This window comes from Lycorma delicatula, chromosome 6, assembly GCF_047948215.1.
Source record: "Lycorma delicatula isolate Av1 chromosome 6, ASM4794821v1, whole genome shotgun sequence".
Classification (NCBI taxonomy): domain Eukaryota; kingdom Metazoa; phylum Arthropoda; class Insecta; order Hemiptera; family Fulgoridae; genus Lycorma; species Lycorma delicatula.
Window position 1 is genome coordinate 23,508,067 of NC_134460.1, and position 16,264 is coordinate 23,524,330.

The following is a 16,264-nucleotide window of genomic DNA, read 5'->3' on the forward strand; positions in this document are numbered from 1 at the left end:
ATTTACAAGTGTTGATAAGATGATGGAGAAAGAAGATAAATCAAGCAATTGCAAGATTAAAAAAAATGTATTTATGGAGAAAGATAGAATTCAGAAGGGAAAATAAATACAGAATAAAGAGATTTAGATTCAGTGAACTGATTCAAAAGTATTGCAATAATGAAAAATACAAAGAAACAAAAGTTAAATACAGAATTGAGTAGATGAGTACAGTTAAGCAAGGACAGATACAGAAAAGATGGGAGATGCACACACTAGAACAAGAAGTAATCAGATATGGGATTTTGGAATCATGGGTAAAATTATAAAACTGCATCCTTACAACCTGATTGTTCTGGAATACTTTGAATGCATCACAGAATAAAATTCCAGAAATCAAGGATGAAAAGTAAGATTAAAACTATTTAATAAACCGAATTCTATAGATCACTTAAATGATAAATAAAACTCTTCTTGCTACTTCCTTTTGTTGAAATAAATAAATATGTATAACCAAACTTCTCTGGAAGTTACACAAAAATAACTCAAAATGATTCATTGTAATCAATTCCTTAGCCACACTTCTGGTAAACATCTTTATTAAAGTAATATATGTTTACATGTTTAAGCTCCTAATCTTCATTTTTGTAAGACAATTATATTATTACATAAAATAAAAGAAAATTCAAACAACAAAACTGTAGAAAAGTTTGGTAGGTACATTTGGTAAAATATCATTTAAAATACTGTTCTATTTCTTACAACAGGCTTTAATTAAAATATTAAATTGTAATAGTTACAATTAATATCTATTTCAAAGGAAATGCTGATGTAAAAACCAGAGAAGACTCAATGGAGAATCCTATGTCACCCAACTACCTACGTATGGTAGATAACTAACTATATACCATAATATATTAACATAGTTTTGTTTACTGACTTGACTATTCCTATTGGATCACACTACCTCAATTTTTCTCACCTAACATTCTTTCTTCCCTGAAACCTTTACTTTTATGCTATATACATTCACAAAAACACACATACATCCAGAAAGTTACGTAGCATAAAAAACCGCAATTTTTTTAATTTATAAAAATTGTATAATGTCCACCTCTATTATTTTAGGCCTGAAAAACTCGGATAAGTGGAGTGGACATTAAGCAAGCAAGGACAGTCAGTAAATGTTTAGGTCCACCAACAAATTAACAAAAAGAAAATATGTTTCTTGATTTTCACAAAATTTATTTTAAAAATGACAACTGTTTTGGTACACAGTATCTTTCTCAGATGTTATGATACAGAATACCAAGTAAAGTTTTGGATGTTCATCAAGTGAAGGCTTCCTCTACTAATCAACAACAAATTGCTGGTTGGAGGGAGGAATTTAAAATCAATTGAAGGTAATATTGCAAATGAAGTATACATTGTTTTTAAAAAAAGTATACATTACATTTAACTTTCAAGTACAGATAATTACTAGATCACTGAATACAAGAATTGAGATTTGTCTCTAATTCTCCAAAACATTTTTAAAGTGGCATTTGACATATGTTGGGTAACATTACATGAACAAACAAATACAACAAGAAACCGATAAACAAACAGCAGGTTCTCATTAATTTATATACTGCTATTAGAATTCAGTACCACATAATTATGACAGGACTATAAAAAATATTAATTATGGTATAAAAAAATTTCTTTTTTAAAAAGTAGAGCTATACAGTAGTACAATTGTAGAAACAGGGATCAAGAATTCAGTAACAGTTAGTTAAAAACATCATTTCAATTCAATTATTCACGAATGATCCATGAACTAACAACAAGTTAGTTAATTGGCCAGTTGTTTTAATCAGATATAAAGTAGAAAGAAATCATACTCTATAGAATATACAGATAGTTACTTTAACATATTAAACTCATATAAATCAATTCAGTTTAGTAATACCTTAAAAAAACTTATTATAATGTAATTACATACAATAATACTAGTAAATATAATTACAACTACCTTTAAAGAATTCACAGCATCTTTAACCAATGCAGGCATATCACCTCTTATTACCAATTGTTTACCTTCTATTAAACCAAGTACAGCTTGTGTGAATATATCTGGTGTTAATAAAGTCCTTAAACATCTCAAATCACCATTATCTGTAATATTAACCTTTATAAGACCAACTTTTCTAACAACTACAGTAGGGTGCAAATTACTCTGCACAGATGTTATTTAATAAAATGTAACTTTATTTAGAAAAAAATCATACTTGTACAATTTGTGAATAACTACTAATATGTCCTCCTTTATTCTTTAACATTTTACGTACACAACTTGACATTGATTCATTATGTGTACTACACACATTTTTTTTTAAATAAATTTCATAAAACATTATTTATAATATGAAAATTGCTAAATAATCAAAGAACAAAAACCTCATTTTACATAGACAACTTAAAGAATGGACGTGATCAAGCAGTGTAGCCAAAGAATAGAAATAAACAAAACTTTCCCTGTGTTCAGATTAATTTGCATGCTATTGTATTGTACTTAATGCATATTTATATTTTTTTTTAAATTACTCTATGGTGCATGCACAATTAGGAAAAAGTAAAGTATTAATTATTCAGCCAGATGAGTAAGAACAGGACAATTTTGAATGAGATGTGGTAATAAGGGGAAATATTAAAAATGTAGAATTTCTAAAAATAGTTACAAGAAACATAACTTTTAACTGAAGGCTTTCTTTTTTTATTAACCTTGTCTTGCAGATATTCATGCAGTAAACAAGATAAAACTAAAATAACAGTGGAAACAAGTATGATATTTTGTCATCAGTGGATGACAAATTATATTTTATGTACAAGTAACTGAAATGGAAAGAACATTTAAAACAGCTGTAATACAAGTGGTATTTTTTTATTTTAGCAGAAATTAAGAGCAATCTTTATTCAATAAAAATTCAGCCAATAGGCTTATTATGTATCACCAATAATGAAAGAATTTCTAGATATATACATAGGCAGCATCCTACATACACAGGTGCTCTATACCCATTCTCTCTATACGTCAGGATCTAAAGCTCTACATGTCTCAGCATCTTCTGTCCTAACAGTCAGTCTTTCAGGAAAACCAACTTGCACATAATGCTTTGAAAAATCGGTGCATTTTTCTCCTAATGGAGCAGCACATAATTGGTTAACAATTTTGGGTTGAGAAGCATAAATATATACAACAAAAAAAATTAAACAGCCACATAACCAGTTAAAATGCATGTTGTTCATTCACACTAAATAATGAATATAAGCGATACAGCAGAAGCTCATAAAAATAATATCAAACTACAATAGGATTTCTTAATTAAACAGTTGATGTGATCACATAATTTCTTCATGTTAGGGAAATTCTATAACTAACTTCAGTAAATAACTAATTAGGCTAAAATTACTGTGGTATAAATTTGTCATCCATTTACGAGCTACTTGGTTATAAAAAATGGTTTATGAGCCTACATTCTACTTCTGCAATACAGATCTGATCAATCACCAATGGAAATATATTTTGTAATACTTTACTAACAATTTAATTCTTTAAAACTATCAAATTTTTTACACAGTTTTGACAATTTTCCACCAACACATTTTTCATCTCCAAACTTCAGTCTTGTCTGCATTAAAAAAATAATGGATTTTTAAACTCTCAAATTCAAAATTCTCAAATTTTTTTGGCTGATTATCGTGCCATTCGCTGGTTACACTAATCACACACAACCTTTTGCTAAACATGAGGTGATATTTTTTAAATATGTATAATTAGCTCTGACCTATTACATTTTTTTTTATACCCAGTTTTAGTGTTAAAATTTGATTTGTTATTCAACATCACTCTATTAACTAAAAAAGAAGTTCTATTGTTAATGAAATTACTTTAAAACTTAGAACACTTGAAGATCAATATCCTTTTATGTGCTTTTAGTCATTTTTCTCTGCTGCTTATATTGTGTCTATCGTTAAGAGAGTCAAACTAAAATTATCGAAAACATAAACTTTTTGATATTATTATTATTTCTAATTCAAATGATTTTAATATTTTTTCTGATATTAAATATTTTACATTTAGTTACAGAAATATAGAAAAAAAAAGTCAAATGTATTTTACACTGCAGTATTAAAAAAAAACTTAACTTAAGCTTAAATAAATATCAAAATAAAATTGAGAACAGTAAATAAGCAGTGAATATCAGACTATGTAGTAAATGCAGTACTATCTATGATTTATGAGAAGAGTCAACTCATAATGAGAGAAATACTCTAATGTAATGCTTTTGGTAGTAAAAAATGAAAAGGGAGGTAAAATATAAAACTTTTAAATATGGTATTGAAGGACATAATAACCTTTTTTTAAAATTACAACCCTGGACACAATTAGTAACTTAACAAGGAAGAAAAGATGAGCGAAATAAAAGGTGAAAGAAGGTAGGCCGTTCTGAAAATTGATCCCAGTTCATCTAAGTAAATCAAGAATAAACCATGCTGACCACTACAAAACAATTAACTGGTTGGCAGAGTCCTGAGATTATGAGGTTTTAAAAAAAATTGAAGAGGAGAGAAGTTTGTTGCAGACTTTTCTAAATGAAAGAAAAAGGGTGGTGAACAATGCTTTACAGCAACCTGAGCTCAGCAGCAAGGTAAATTATGTCACTAAAAAGTAAAAAAATGTAAACGAAGACAAAGAATAGAATATTTAAAGCAGTAATCAAGGATGAACACTGTAAAAGGTAAGTCAAGGTTAAAAGGCTAGAGTAAAATGCAAAGGAGAAAAAATCTGATGTGGATACACATGACTTCCTTGTACGCCTATTAAATTACATTTACACAATTTTTGCTGTACTTTATGAACTTATTTCATTTGAAAGTGAGATATGATTCTCCAATTCTTTAATAAAGTGGGCAGTTACACAATTGCATTGTGGTGGACACCACATTGCATCACATTTTATATTAGTTTATATTAAGCCTCTTATATTAGTTTATATATTAATTTTGTTTCACGTCGCTCCAGTAGTTATGTGGTGTGGTGAGAAAGTGTCGTATCCCTAACCATGCACATATTGGTTCGAATGCAAATTCATATACATATATTTTTTTTAACTTTTTCTTTTTTAATTTAAATATATTGATTTATTAATAATTATTAACCTCTGTAAAAGTTTGAATTAAAATGAAAAGTACATCAAACTTTATTTTGCTAATAACTTCTGATTTATTTTCTTTTTTTTTAATTGTTATTACTGAATTATTTATTGTAAATATTTTTTTTACAATCATGGGTTAATAATTATTAATAAATCAATATATTTAAATTAAAAAAAAAGTTAAAAAAATAATATATGTATATGAAACTGGATTTGAATCGGTGTGCCTTCCATGTGTAAGATCATAGAATAATTAATTAAATATTTCATTACTTAATAATTTATGAATGAATAATAAATTCTTAATAATTTATGAACATATTTCATTAATTAAAATTTGATTTAGCTATAACTCTGGAACCAATGAAAATAAGTACCACTTATGATATATCATTGAAAAGCTCTCAATGAGGGCTTATTACTACAGTTAAGAAAAAATCAAAATTTTTCGCAATCACAATACTTCCTTTATTTCATACAAGAAAGTAAAAATTGTATTCAAACTTGACAACACAAATATAAATAATAAAAACAATTTGTACTAACCAATGTTTATATCTGGTTTGGCATAATAATAAGGGGACCGATGTATTCTCTCATGAAAATATCTTGATTCCACTCTCAGTAACCATGAAAACCAGCTATGCAACCTGACGAATAAAGAAATTTGTGTTACGAGAAAATAAATACATTACCAAAATATAAAAAAAACCTCTCACAAAATTATTACCATTATGTTTCTTATGAAATACTGGGTGTACATAAAAGAGTACTGAGGTTTTAATTTCTTATAATACCTCTTGGAATGAGGTATACAGCATTGATTTAAGCTAGAATCAAAGAGTAAAAAGGACAGTTTTAGTTGTGCTCATGACCATAGACAGATTCCCTATCTTTCCACTTGACAACGCCACTAGTAAAAATGGTGACTCCTGAAGCGAAACTTTCTGTGTTTTTAAGTTTCCTAAACATGAATCTGTAGTTAGAGTTCAATATGTGTTTTGTGATGAGTTTAATTGTGAACCTCCAAGTGAGAATAATATTGATCAGTGTCATAATCAATTTGAAGTGACTGGATGTCTGTGCAAAGGGAAGAGTATAGGACAACCAAAGGTGTCTCAAGAAAATGTTGAAAATTTCAGGGAGTATAATCCTAAAAAATCTGTTAGGAAGGCCAGCTATGAACTAGTGATGCCAGGGTGGAATATTTAAAGAAAGGGCTTACATATATGCATCCATATCATTTACGGCAGTTATTGGCTTTGCAACCTAATGACTACATTCTGTGTTCCAACATTGTAATCAAAATGTTGCAGGATGAAGATTACTTTCTTGATCATATTGTGTTTAGTCATGAGTCACTTTTTCATGTTAGTGGAAAAGTTAACAATGTCTGTATCTGGAGGGGGGGGGGGTCAGAAAAATTCTATTAACTCTTACAATGCGAAAGGGACTCCCCAAATTAAATGTTTTTTGTGCTACAATCTAACAGAAAGTTTACACACTATTCTTTTTCACTGATGCTAGCAAAACAGGAGTTGCTTATTTGGTTTTGCTGAGTATATGGTTCATTCCTCAACTGCAAAATGGACTACAGAATTTTATTTGGACAAGAAGGTGCACTTTCTCACTGGCATAACTCTGTACAGGATCAGCTAAATGACATTTTTCCCAATTGCTGGATTGGTCGGCATGAACCCAATGACAGAGCTTATTTTTGGTGGCTTTGAAGGTTATCAATTTGACCCCATGTGGTCTTTTCCTTTAGGGTTTTATAAAGGATCTTGTATATGTGCCTCCACTACCTACTAATCTACCTGATCAATATTTTGTTTCTACTGATCTACCTGATATGAAATAAAAGTGAAAGGACTGTAGCAGCTCTCACTTCTGTTACTCCAGACATCCTGGTTAAAGTATTGGATGAACTTTACTATCAGTTGTACATGCTATGTGATTCTTTAAATCAAAGCATGGAACAATTTAATGCATAAAATAATTTGGTGGAGTTAAGCTTAAAAATACTGGTTCTAACATTAAATTAAACTAGATAAGCTAATCTAGATGAACTAGGAACTAGGTAACTGGTTCTAGTCATTAAATGGTAACCTATTCAAACACAAAAACACTGTTGAACTTTGTTCAAGTGGAAAAAACATTTGAGGGAAGCCCACATTAATCTGTAAACAAGTCAGTGTATTGTAAAATTTCTTGAAGTGTATGATTAAAATTTCTTATCATTGTACTGAAATTTCTTTCGTGTATTATAAAAATTTATTGAAGGATGTCTCCACCAGTTCAATTAATTTCACCAGTACAGAATTTAGGTGGCATAAAAACTTATCCCTACAGACAACAAATACGAGCTCATTTTTGTAATATTACAAACATTATTACAGGGTTTCCATCAAATTTTAAGATCCATTTTTCCTGACTTTTCCTAACCAATATAGTATAAATTTCCTGACTCGAATTATGTCTCATAATGCTCTTGCCATTTACTCTGCAAAATATAAACATTTTATTTTTTGCAGCCTCCACCATCCCCATAGCTGCCCAATTCGTGCATTTTTTATTTATTACTACAATCAGTTTTAAAGTTTATTTTTTAATGACCTTCTTACAATATAGATTTATAATTACGCTATTTTTTGTGATAAATTGTTTCAGTAAATTACACTGCAAGTACAAAAAAAACAACAATATATAATAAAGTCTCTTGCATAAAAATGAACATCATGCTAATTAAATGTAACACAAATAAGAAATAAAAATTAACTAAAGCAATCAAAAATAATTGGCTCGTACCTAAGATTGGTTAAACATTTTTCACAAAAACTAGCCTAAATTATTTAACAAGTAAACAAAAAACAATATCTAATAACTTGGTTTGCATAAAAATGTTAAAAAACACAGATTTCAATTTAACAAAGAATAATGTATGATCACAAATTAAAGGAAAACTAAAATCACTGTGACTAAAGGGAAAATAGATAAGAAAACTAGAACAGAACAGCTTATTTTATTGTTTAATGTTTATTTTGTACTGAAAACAAACATTATTAACATTTATTTGAAAAATATTTTGTCACTATTCTAATACATACAAAAAAATTAAAATAATAATAATAATGAGATCTCATTATATATGTATTGTTATGTAAATATAAAACACAGAGCAACTTTTCTTCAATATCTCTAAGTTCCTAATGGTATTAGAAAGTATTTAAAGTAACAATCATCTGCATTCATATGAAATTAAATCTAAAATCTGTAAAATCATCAACTATAAGGTATGAGAGTACATTTTATTCCCTGGTACGGTTCATCATTTTTTAAGAAATTACTCCTGAAATGAAAAATAAGCAAATCTGTTTTGAGATTAATTACAAGCTTACAAAATAATATCTAGGGGCTTTAATCCTTTAAGCACTAACTCAAATAAATTGGATGCTTAGGGCTTTCCTGCATAAGCAATATCCAATTTGTGGGACATCAGCAATTTCAACTATACCTTCTGTTAATATATATATATCAATGTAATCTTGCAGTATGTTTATTCAAACTGTGACAAAAAGTATTCATTCTATTTTAAAGCTAAGTTACCTTTAAACCAAAATAGAGCATTGTTTTATTGGTATTTGAATTAACATTCAGTATTCGTACATACATTCTATTCTGTTTATGTCTGCTAATTGTTATTTTGCAACTAAAAACTAGATTTTCTGTAGTCATATTGTATGTCTTTTTTTATTGTGTTTGAGACAGTTAATATTGCTTTATAAAATTCTGATGTCTCTGTTCACTAAAATGCTATTCTATCAGCAAATTTTTCCTCTTTTTCAAACTCTTTAAATTTTGAACATGGGAAATAGTTGGATTGCATCCAATCCTTCTAACACCACATCTAACACCACACAACATCTAACACCAGTTTAGTGTACAAATGCATGTCCTAGATAAAAACACCTTTCTGCAGCTTCTCAAGTAATTTTTTTTTTAAATTCTCTCTTTAAATGACAATACAGGAAATTTCTGAATTAACTGTTGGGTCTACTAAAAATAGTCATTAAAGCACTTTCTTTATCCTAAAAAAACTGTGGCTATGACTTTTGGATCTTGTCTGTCATAGTCATACAAATCTGATTTTATTACTTAACTGTTTCAATAGTTGTTAATAGTTTCAAAGAAATACCTCCAAATTACTCAAAATTCAGTTAATTACTTTGGACTTCTCATTTCTTGTTGGCATTTAAACATTTTGGAATTTTCTTGGCTAACAACTTCTACATATCCAACTATCAGGAATTTTAAGTCAAACACATTCTCTGGATACTCCTACTTTCTCAGACTAGGAGATCTGTTCAACTAAAATTAAGCTAAAATCAGATCATGAACATGACTAACACTTCAGTTGTTGCCACTGTTGAAGGCCTCAAAAATCATCTAAAAATCTCCATGCTAGGAATTGATAACACACTTCAAAATTAAACATGATTGACACTTGTCATTCTATGCTTATATCAAACAATAATAATTAATTTTCTTCACGGTTTCCTTCAGTTGAGACACAAACTTCATAATAGTTTGGAATTCAACACTTCAAAATTCTATGTTTCATGGCCAGTTCTATCGAAGATATAACAAATAAAAAACTAACACTTATCTCACAAATTGGTAAAAGATAATACTCTTTCCAGTTAAACTTACACAGATTTTAGGGAGTAAGCAAGGCCAAGAGCTTTTCTGCATTCCATAGTAATATATAATAAGAAAAGAAATAATTTTAAAATTATTTAAGCGTTTGATTTTCAGAGTTCTCAAATTTTTCAGTTTTTGAACTGGAACATTCTTTCTATTAGAAACATTTGTTACGAAACCAAAATTTCTTTTGTTTTTGCAAAACCTTTATTTCATGTAATGATGTCTTTTACCAAAAGTTAAATCCTACATCTTGAAGTTTTGTAGAAACGCTTTTACAATGGAAAATTAATAATTATTACTAAATGCTTACGAATCTATGCTGATAATGAACAAAAAAAAAACATTAAAAACAATATTTTTACACAACTTATATGTAAAGTGAACACTGCAAAAATCACTATCATACAGAGGCTATTCTCATAAATTTTATGTGAGTTACTAACATACCAAGCAAATATATGTTTACTTTTAGTAAGACTCATCAAAGATCTTGACTGGGGTGGATTATTAAATCTGAATGGTCGTTCAACATTATAAACCTAGAAAAGAAATCATAAAAAATTAAAATCAGATTATCTGCATTAGTAATTAAATTAAAGAGTAAATAACATTAGGACTGTAGACATTCTTTGTTTCTTTTTTAAATTTATTAACAGGTTAAAAAACCCAAAATTCTTAGAAGGCCCTCTACTTAGAAATGTTACGAACAGCTTCTTTTTTTTTTTTAATTTTCCTTTCTCAGCATAAAATGATATAGATATAATTAAATTTTGATAAGCAACAGCCTTGAGATCAGACTAAATAATTACAAAACCTCTCTAAGGCCAACAGGCTTTCTTTTTTTCTCAGAATAAATATTATTTAGATTTAGAAAGCAATTATGACAGTAAAAAATGCAGTAATCTCTTACTTTCATAGAAAATACATTCCAACACTCTATTTCAATGAGCAAGAAGTCCTAAATGTTATCAAAAAAAATTAGATAAAAGTAATTAACCATAAGTACATATGAATGCACTGAATGAATATATGAGTAAATGTTATCAATAATTTTTTTTATACAGGTGATTCAAAGAAAGGGAAATTTTGAAAGTTGTGTTGGTAGCCGTGGGCGATTGGTACCACTTGATAAGTGGTGCCAGCCTATCTAACCTAACCTGCCATTTAGTTGTCATGGATCCTTGGAGTGGTGCGCAACGTGCATTTGCTATCAAAGCGTTTTACAAAAACAATGACAGTGTGGACGTAGCGCGTATTTTGAATTTGCTGTCATTTTAATCTGGGACGGCACGACCCGTGTTCCATCAATCAGCACATGCAATTAAAACATGGATATCTAATTTTGAGGAAACTGGTTCGGCAATGAAAAAGAAACCTCCAGGCCGTGAGCGAACCGTCCGTACACCAAAGAATGTTCAAGCTTTACAAGATGCTGTCACACGAAGTCCACATCGGTCAATCCGTCGTCTCTCAGCATCTTTACAATAACATAGTTCAAGTGTTTGAAAAATGTTAGTGAAGGACTTGCAATTCCATCCATACAAGTTGCAGATCGTCCAGGAACTGAAACCGAACGATGCAGTTGTGCGAGCACAATTCTGTAATGTAATGCTTAAGAAGATAAATGATAACGAAGAGTTTGTTCACGAACTGTGGATGTCAGACGAAGCGCATTTCCACCTCAGTGGATTTGTTAACGAGCAAAATTTCAGATACTGGGCACAAGAAAATCCTACGCAGCTACACCAGCGTCCCTTGCACAGCCAGAAAGTGACCGTATGGTGTGCTATGTCATCTTACGGTGTTATAGGCCCTTATTTTTTTGAGGATGAAAACGGTCTTGCGATTACAGTGATGTCGGCTCGTTAAGTAGCCATGCTTGAAACCTTTGTTGTGGAACAACAAAAGAGATTTCCACCAATTCTTAACACAGCCTGGTTTCAACAAGACGGAGCAAAGTCACATACTGCACGAATATTGATGGCAGCTGTACGCTGATTGATTGCTGTACGCCAGATCGCCTGATCTCTCAGCTTGCGATTACTTTTTGTGGGGTCACCTTAAAAGCAAAGTGTTCCACAGTAGACCTGCTACAACGGAAGAACTGAAGGCAAAGATCCGAGAAGTAATTGCGGAAATTCCAGTTGAGATGTTACGTCAAACCATGAACAATTTAACGAAGCGACTTCGTCGGTGTCCTACAAGACGTCATCTTTAAAAAATAAACTAAAATGTATGTATCCTAAAATGGCAACATTTGTAAAATTACATGAAATAAAATTCATTTTCTAAAAAAAATTTTTCATTAACGTTATTTAATTTTTTTAATTTTCCCGTTTCTTTGAATCACCTTTACATCCCACAATACACAATACAAGTCATGAAGAATCTTCTAACTTCATTTGTTACATTTCTTATAAATAAAAAATAGATTATAAGTTGTATGTTATATACCTTAGTCAGAGAAAGATATTTAAATTTTATTGTAAAACTGTCAAATTGTAATACTACAAGAAAACTTTATAAGAAGACACACTTTTAACTTTATTTTGAACTGAAATAACGGTATCTTAAACCTAACATCTTGGAGGTAACTTAGGAAAAAAATTGTCAATCCCTTGAAATGGAACCAACTGAAGAAACTAGCTTTTAGAAAGAAAAAAATCCCTTTTGGCATGCTGGAAGGCAGAGTTAGTTTCACCATTGCTAAGTAGGGGATAAAAAAGATTTCCACCTTAAAGTTAAGAAAACTTCAAATTTACTCAATATGACAATGGTTGAATCTGAAAAAAGTTTCACATGTTTAGCATACGACAAGCCCCCTTCTTACAATTCCAGCAACATTTTGGTCATTCCTTGCCATATGGATTGGTCATATCAAAAATTGTTATAGACAAAGGTTTTAGGTAATGTTTAGAGCACTAATGACCACTTTAAACTGACTTGATATTGCCCCTATTAAGGGAGGTATGATTTTTTGTCTTCGAAACCATATTTTTTTTACTCCTTGAGCCAATGGTTGATAATATCAAAAAACTTTACTTAGATAAGTTTTAGGCCCTTATCCAAAGAATAGTAGGAACTTTAAATGAATTTGATATTCTACTTAATAAGAAAGTTATATCAATATTTTGTTTTTTTGAAAAAGGGGGGGCTTTTAACAAAAATGTTAAAAATTTCTTGAACTGCAGCAAGGCAATCAGTAAGTTTTCGATCTTCCTTGTAGTTTGTCAAATCTCAAACAATGAAATAAGAACTTAAAGCTTTTTAAATTCATTATAAGTCTAAATTTTTCCACGTGTATGTGGATCTCCATCAGATCCACATAGTTCTTGTAAACTCTGTTACTTTGTAATAGTTTCTAAATTTCTGTTTCTTTGTAAGTACTAGCTAAGTATAACAATCCAATGAATGCCTTTATTTCGATATTATCAGTAAGTTCGGCATCTCATTCATGGTTACAATTACCTGGACTATTTCATTAAATTGATTTGTGTATCAAACAATCATATTGATTATATTATTAGAGATAAGAAAATTCCATGACTGAAATGAAGTAAGTGTTGCTCCAGCTTCTCTAACTACACCAGGTAAGCTACTAGCTCATAGAATATTTTGTGGTCTAACCGTTGTGAGTCAAAAAATGATGAACTACATGCCATTGAGTGTACCATCCTTTCCAATATAGAAAAGATTATTGGGTGTTTCAATTTCTTCATCTGTATCACTTACAGTAGTATCAAAATTTTCCGGTCAATTTTGGGTAAAATCCTCACAGTTAGTATCCCTGTCATCACCTAAATCCTCTTCCGATGACATAACTTCATCAAATAATACACAATGAACTCTTGCAATTCTTCTGGATCTTCATAACTGAATGGAGTACTTATCTTGCCCGAAATAAAGAAAAAGTACAATGAAAGAAGCAAGACAAGAGGGCGCAATACATCTACGAAATGAAAAACAGTAGGACAAGAGGGTAGAACAAATGACGCTTAAGAGTAACAAATAAGCACTAGTATACAATAAGTGGGGAGCAAAGAAAGCACTCCTCTGTGCTTTCAGTCTCACTCAGTTTTACCACTAAAAAATGGCAGAAAAAAATATGGTATGCATCTATCCTAATGCATTGTGCCTAATGAAGGGGCACATACTTACATATTTAACATACTTAAGTAATATCATTTTTATCTTAAACAAAGAATTAAATGAAAAATGGTTTCAATTTCTATTATACCCGTTATTCAGAGTAAAAGAAATTAAGAAACTGTAAAGTGAAATTACTAACTGGGTTAGAAATAAAAATATATAACTGATTACGAGTTGAGCAATTTGTGGAATGGGAATGCATATAATGCATGTAAATAGATATAAAATATACAGTAATTAGAGAACTTAAAGTAATGTGTTATAATATAACAAAATTTGATGCTATTTTTATTAAGTATAAATCATTTATTTGATTTCCCAATAATATATTAGTAGGCCTAACCATAGATCATTTAGAAAATGTATACGTTACATTTTCCACCATATTATTTGGAAGTTTTCGTCTAAGGAGCAAATAATGTCACTTTAATATAACATTTAGTATTTTTTTTTGTTAATTATTTAAGATATCTAGTTAGAATAAACCAAATATTATAAGCAATAAAACAATAAATATAACTGATCATCATTATTTACCTGAAGCGCCTTGTCCTTTATTTGAGAGATAATTACATTAATAACATGATAAAGAAACTGCCAGGAAGCTGCTAATAATGTGAGATCTCTCATAGTGATAACAATACTAAACCATCTATAAAAACCACGCGACATCGCATCTCTAACAGAGAATGATATGGACATAGCACAATTCTCTTTTTCACTGAATAGACATGGATTTACCTGAAAGGAAAAAAGTAGTATTATCCATACAAAGTAAATGAGTAAAAAAATTAATTGTAAATGAATTTTTTTAAATTATTACCTTATTTAAATACAGCAAAAAATTTAAGCAGAAACAGGTTTTGGAAATTATCCAGTATATTTTTCAGACTTTAACAATAGAGAAAAAACTGTTAAGAGTAAAGTGTCTATTTAATCTGTAATTAATTACAAATAATATGTTAATTAATAAATTAATTTAATTCATTAAAAAAATACAAAGCTGATCAAAAAACCATAATTCCAAGTAAAAACAAAACTAAGACAAGGAGATGATGTTTCATCAATGCTTTTCAACTTTGTTTTTTAGATAAAATCATGAAAACCTTGTGGGAAAATAATGGCAAGTGCAAAAATAGGAACAAAGAATCAGAACATTAAGACTGAATGTCTAGCTTTTGCCAATGACTTAGTACTCTTTGCAGAATCAGAACAAGAAGTAATCAACCAATTGAATAAAGTAGCCAAAAAAATAGGCTTGCAGATCTACTTTTCAAAGACAGAAATGATGACTAGTGCCAGTAAATATAAAAAAAAAAAAAACAATAGAAACAAGGTGACAGAATTAATTGATCACAGACCATTTTAAATACATTGGAGAAATAATTAGTAGAAACAGAACAGATAAACAAGTGAAGACCTGGAAGTAACAATAAGAAAACTATTAAAATTTTATAGACACATGAACCAAATGAACCAATAACGACTAAACAAACATACTTTCAATAAACTTTGGAATTAATAAGGTCAAGGGGACTATGTTAAACAGATGAATGAAGAGCTCAAAAGTTTAACATTGCAGAAATTATTGTCTAGATCGAAAACAATACAAAAAGAAAGTTTTTTAATTAAAAGTTCCTGTAAATGAAAAGAAAAACTCAACAGAGGAGAATGGACTGAAGAAAAACGAGCTAAACAGATTCAAAGAATCAACTCCTGGAAGAAAAAGAAAGAATCTATATGAAATGATACTTGCAAGGTCCTTGAAGACCTACCCACGGAAAAAAAAAAATTCATTAATTAATTTTGTTATAATCTAATCAAAGCCTAATAAACCCTACATTCAAAATCAACAAAAAATAATACAATTTTTATATAAAACTCTTATGTGGAAGAAGGATGAAATAGAAAGTTTAAGTTAAGAAAAACTGAGAACAAAGGGATTAAAGGGCAATGTTACAAAGTTAAAACTTAAGCAAAATTGTAGTTCAGCCAAAACGTTATCACAAAAGAAAATATTAGTAGAAAACAAATGGATGTATATGTAAAACGTAAGAGATATTTTAATACTCTTAACTACTTCATCTTCGTTTATTTCATTTACTTTAGATGGAAGGTTGAAAAACAAAGCCAACCTATATGGCAATCACAGACGGTGAACAGTATCTTGATGTACAAAACAGAAGTTTGAAAAAATGTATTTTGTGTATGTGTGTGTGAGTATATATAAATAT

At 29.6% G+C, this 16,264-nt stretch overlaps 1 protein-coding gene across 4 annotated transcripts in view; it reads right to left on the bottom strand.

Moving 5' to 3' along the window:
- The window catches only part of BHD (folliculin), a 50,388-nt gene that overhangs the window by 15,224 nt on the left and 18,900 nt on the right, over positions 1-16,264 (bottom strand). For all 4 annotated transcript variants that reach the window (XM_075369380.1, XM_075369381.1, XM_075369379.1 and 1 more), the window contains 4 exons: positions 14,568-14,771; positions 10,329-10,420; positions 5,724-5,827; positions 1,994-2,136 (listed from right to left, as the gene is read on the bottom strand). In XM_075369380.1, the coding sequence (XP_075225495.1) occupies positions 1,994-2,136; positions 5,724-5,827; positions 10,329-10,420; positions 14,568-14,771 (543 nt within the window). The remainder of the gene's footprint in view (positions 1-1,993; positions 2,137-5,723; positions 5,828-10,328; positions 10,421-14,567; positions 14,772-16,264) is intronic.